General features: G+C 38.8%; 1 protein-coding gene across 1 annotated transcript; it reads left to right on the forward strand.

Annotated features, from left to right (window-relative positions):
- Positions 1–550: 550 nt before the first annotated feature.
- Positions 551–1657, forward strand: LOC123560931 (uncharacterized). Its single transcript, XM_045353082.2, has one exon. It carries the CDS (start codon positions 551–553, stop codon positions 1655–1657), a length of 1107 nt encoding a protein of 368 aa, XP_045209017.2.
- Positions 1658–2419: the final 762 nt, after the last annotated feature.

The raw sequence follows: 2419 nt of genomic DNA on the forward strand, positions 1-2419 counted from the left end.
ATACACATCTTTGGCCTCTAATTCGGTGTAGACGTTTTGGTGGTCGTATTGGCCCGGTACGATCAATCGGCTAGTCATGCCAAGCCCTAGGAAATCTCACATTTACGTTTACATTTTATATTGTTTATTCCGAACTGCATCTTAATGTTTTCATTTTTGTATTTTCACAAACATAATTTTGAAACAAAATACGTTACACAAAATCTAACTTTACACTGCTCTACTGTCACATTTCACTGCGTTCAGCAACCTTCATATTATGTTCACACAAATTTATTTAACAATATATTTTCATATACTTCAATCTATGTTTCCTAGAAAGCGGTGGCTTAGGGCCAATCGGGTATGTAGAGTAACAGTCCCTTGAATCCCCTGATTGCTTTTCTGCAATACAGCTGGTGATATAAACAAGATTGTGAAATATTTATCCGAGTATATCACTACAGTATCCCTAACATGTATGAGCTGGATATCCGCTCTGTTAACGTGTTCCCTTGTTGGACTCCGCGGCGGGTGGGGGCTGCGAGTGATGAAATCAAATTGTCTAAATATGGCAAACCAAAATAATAAACGACTGCATTCGGAAACAGACTCGGACATGGAAGGTGAGAGAAATTCTCACCGACCTTTCACAACTAATTCGGCATTTCCACGATTTCTCCTTATTCAATCGGTTGAGGACTATTTTAAAATGACAAGTTTTTTACCTTTCGTCATAGAAAAAACACTCGAGAGTATAGCCGGAACGCCAAAATCTGTGAAGAAATTACGGACAGGAGATCTTTCGGTTGAAATTGAAAAGGCTGCACATGCACAGAATCTGCTCAAAATGACAAACTTTTTCGGCCACCCATGCAAGTGCATTGCACACCGTACTCTGAACTCCTCAAGGGGGGTTATTCGTTGCCCTGATCTTGCTGGGGTACCAGAGACGGAGATTGTGCAAGGCCTTGCTGAACAACATGTTACAGCTGCTAGACGCGTGAAAATCAAACGAGATGGAAAAGAAATCATAACTAACACTATCATTCTTACATTCGGCATCCCATTCCTTCCTAGTTCTGTAAAAGTAGGTTATCTTCAAACAAAGGTCACCCAATATATACCAAATCCCCTCCAATGCTATAACTGCTTTAAATTTGGACACAACGAATCAAACTGCAAAGGAGATTTCATTTGTCACAAATGCAAACAAAACGGTTTCTCTCATGAGCCAGACAGGTGCAAGGGTCCATTGTGTTGTGTGAATTGCGGCGAGGAACATTCAGCCAGGTCTCGCGACTGCAAGACATGGAGGATTGAAAAGGAGGTCCTCAATGTCAAGTTCACACAGGGCATTGGATTCCCTGAAGCCAGACGAATCGCAACTGCTAAGTTCATGCCTCCATCATTGACAACAACATATTCTTCAATTACAAAATCAAATGCACCAAAATCAACAACGTTTTTTGACGCGTCTACGCAAACTGATTCTGTGCCTGTCCAAGATTTACCAAAGGAAAAGCCGAAAGTATCAGAAAAACCTTCGCTGACACCACAAGCTCCAAAGGCAGCTGCTAAACCAACACTGCCACCAGTTGTACAAAATGTACCAAAGTATTCAAGCACGCCATCATCACGACAAAACGTTATACCAGTTCCAATCAACGTGGGGTGAGTCAAACACCCAAACAAAAAATTGACTTGAAAACTGATTTGACTTTGGAGAATTTTACTAATTTTTATGATCCTATTGATCGGTTTTCAGTTTTTCTGTCCGATATTGCTGACAAGTCCATTCCTAAAACTTCAAGAAATGGTAAACATAAAAATAAGCCTTGGTATAATGATGATTGTAAGACTGCTGTTCGAAAACGTTGAGCGGCCGTTAAAAAGTTCAATATACGGCCGACGAAAGAAAACCTACAATCAGTTAAGATTCTGAGAGCAAAAGCTCGCAGAACTATAAAACAAGCAAAGAAAAAATCATGGCATTCATACGTTTCAAAACTTAACTCTAGGTCATCGGTTAAAAATGTCTGGGAAATGATTCTCAAAATAAGTGGAAAAGGAAAATCTTCAAATGTTTCCCATCTTACAAAGTCAGACCAGTCTACTGCATCAAGCAAGGAGGACATTGCCAATACACTTGGTTAAACTTTTTCAAAAAACTCTTCATCAAACAATTATGATAAAAGGTTTCAAAACATAAAATCGACAAAAGAAAGTAAACCTTTAAATTTTGATTCAAATAATGATGGAGATTATGATAAACCTTTTTCACTCATTGAATAGCTTGACGCGTTAGATAAATGTCACGATACCGCAGCTGGTCCGGACCAAATTCATTATCAACCTTTAAAACATTTACCACAAGAATCATTAGACCTCCTACTTGAAATTTATAATATTACATGGAAAACTGGCATTTTTCCAGATT

This window comes from Mercenaria mercenaria, unplaced genomic scaffold, assembly GCF_021730395.1.
Source record: "Mercenaria mercenaria strain notata unplaced genomic scaffold, MADL_Memer_1 contig_812, whole genome shotgun sequence".
Lineage (NCBI taxonomy): Eukaryota > Metazoa > Mollusca > Bivalvia > Venerida > Veneridae > Mercenaria > Mercenaria mercenaria.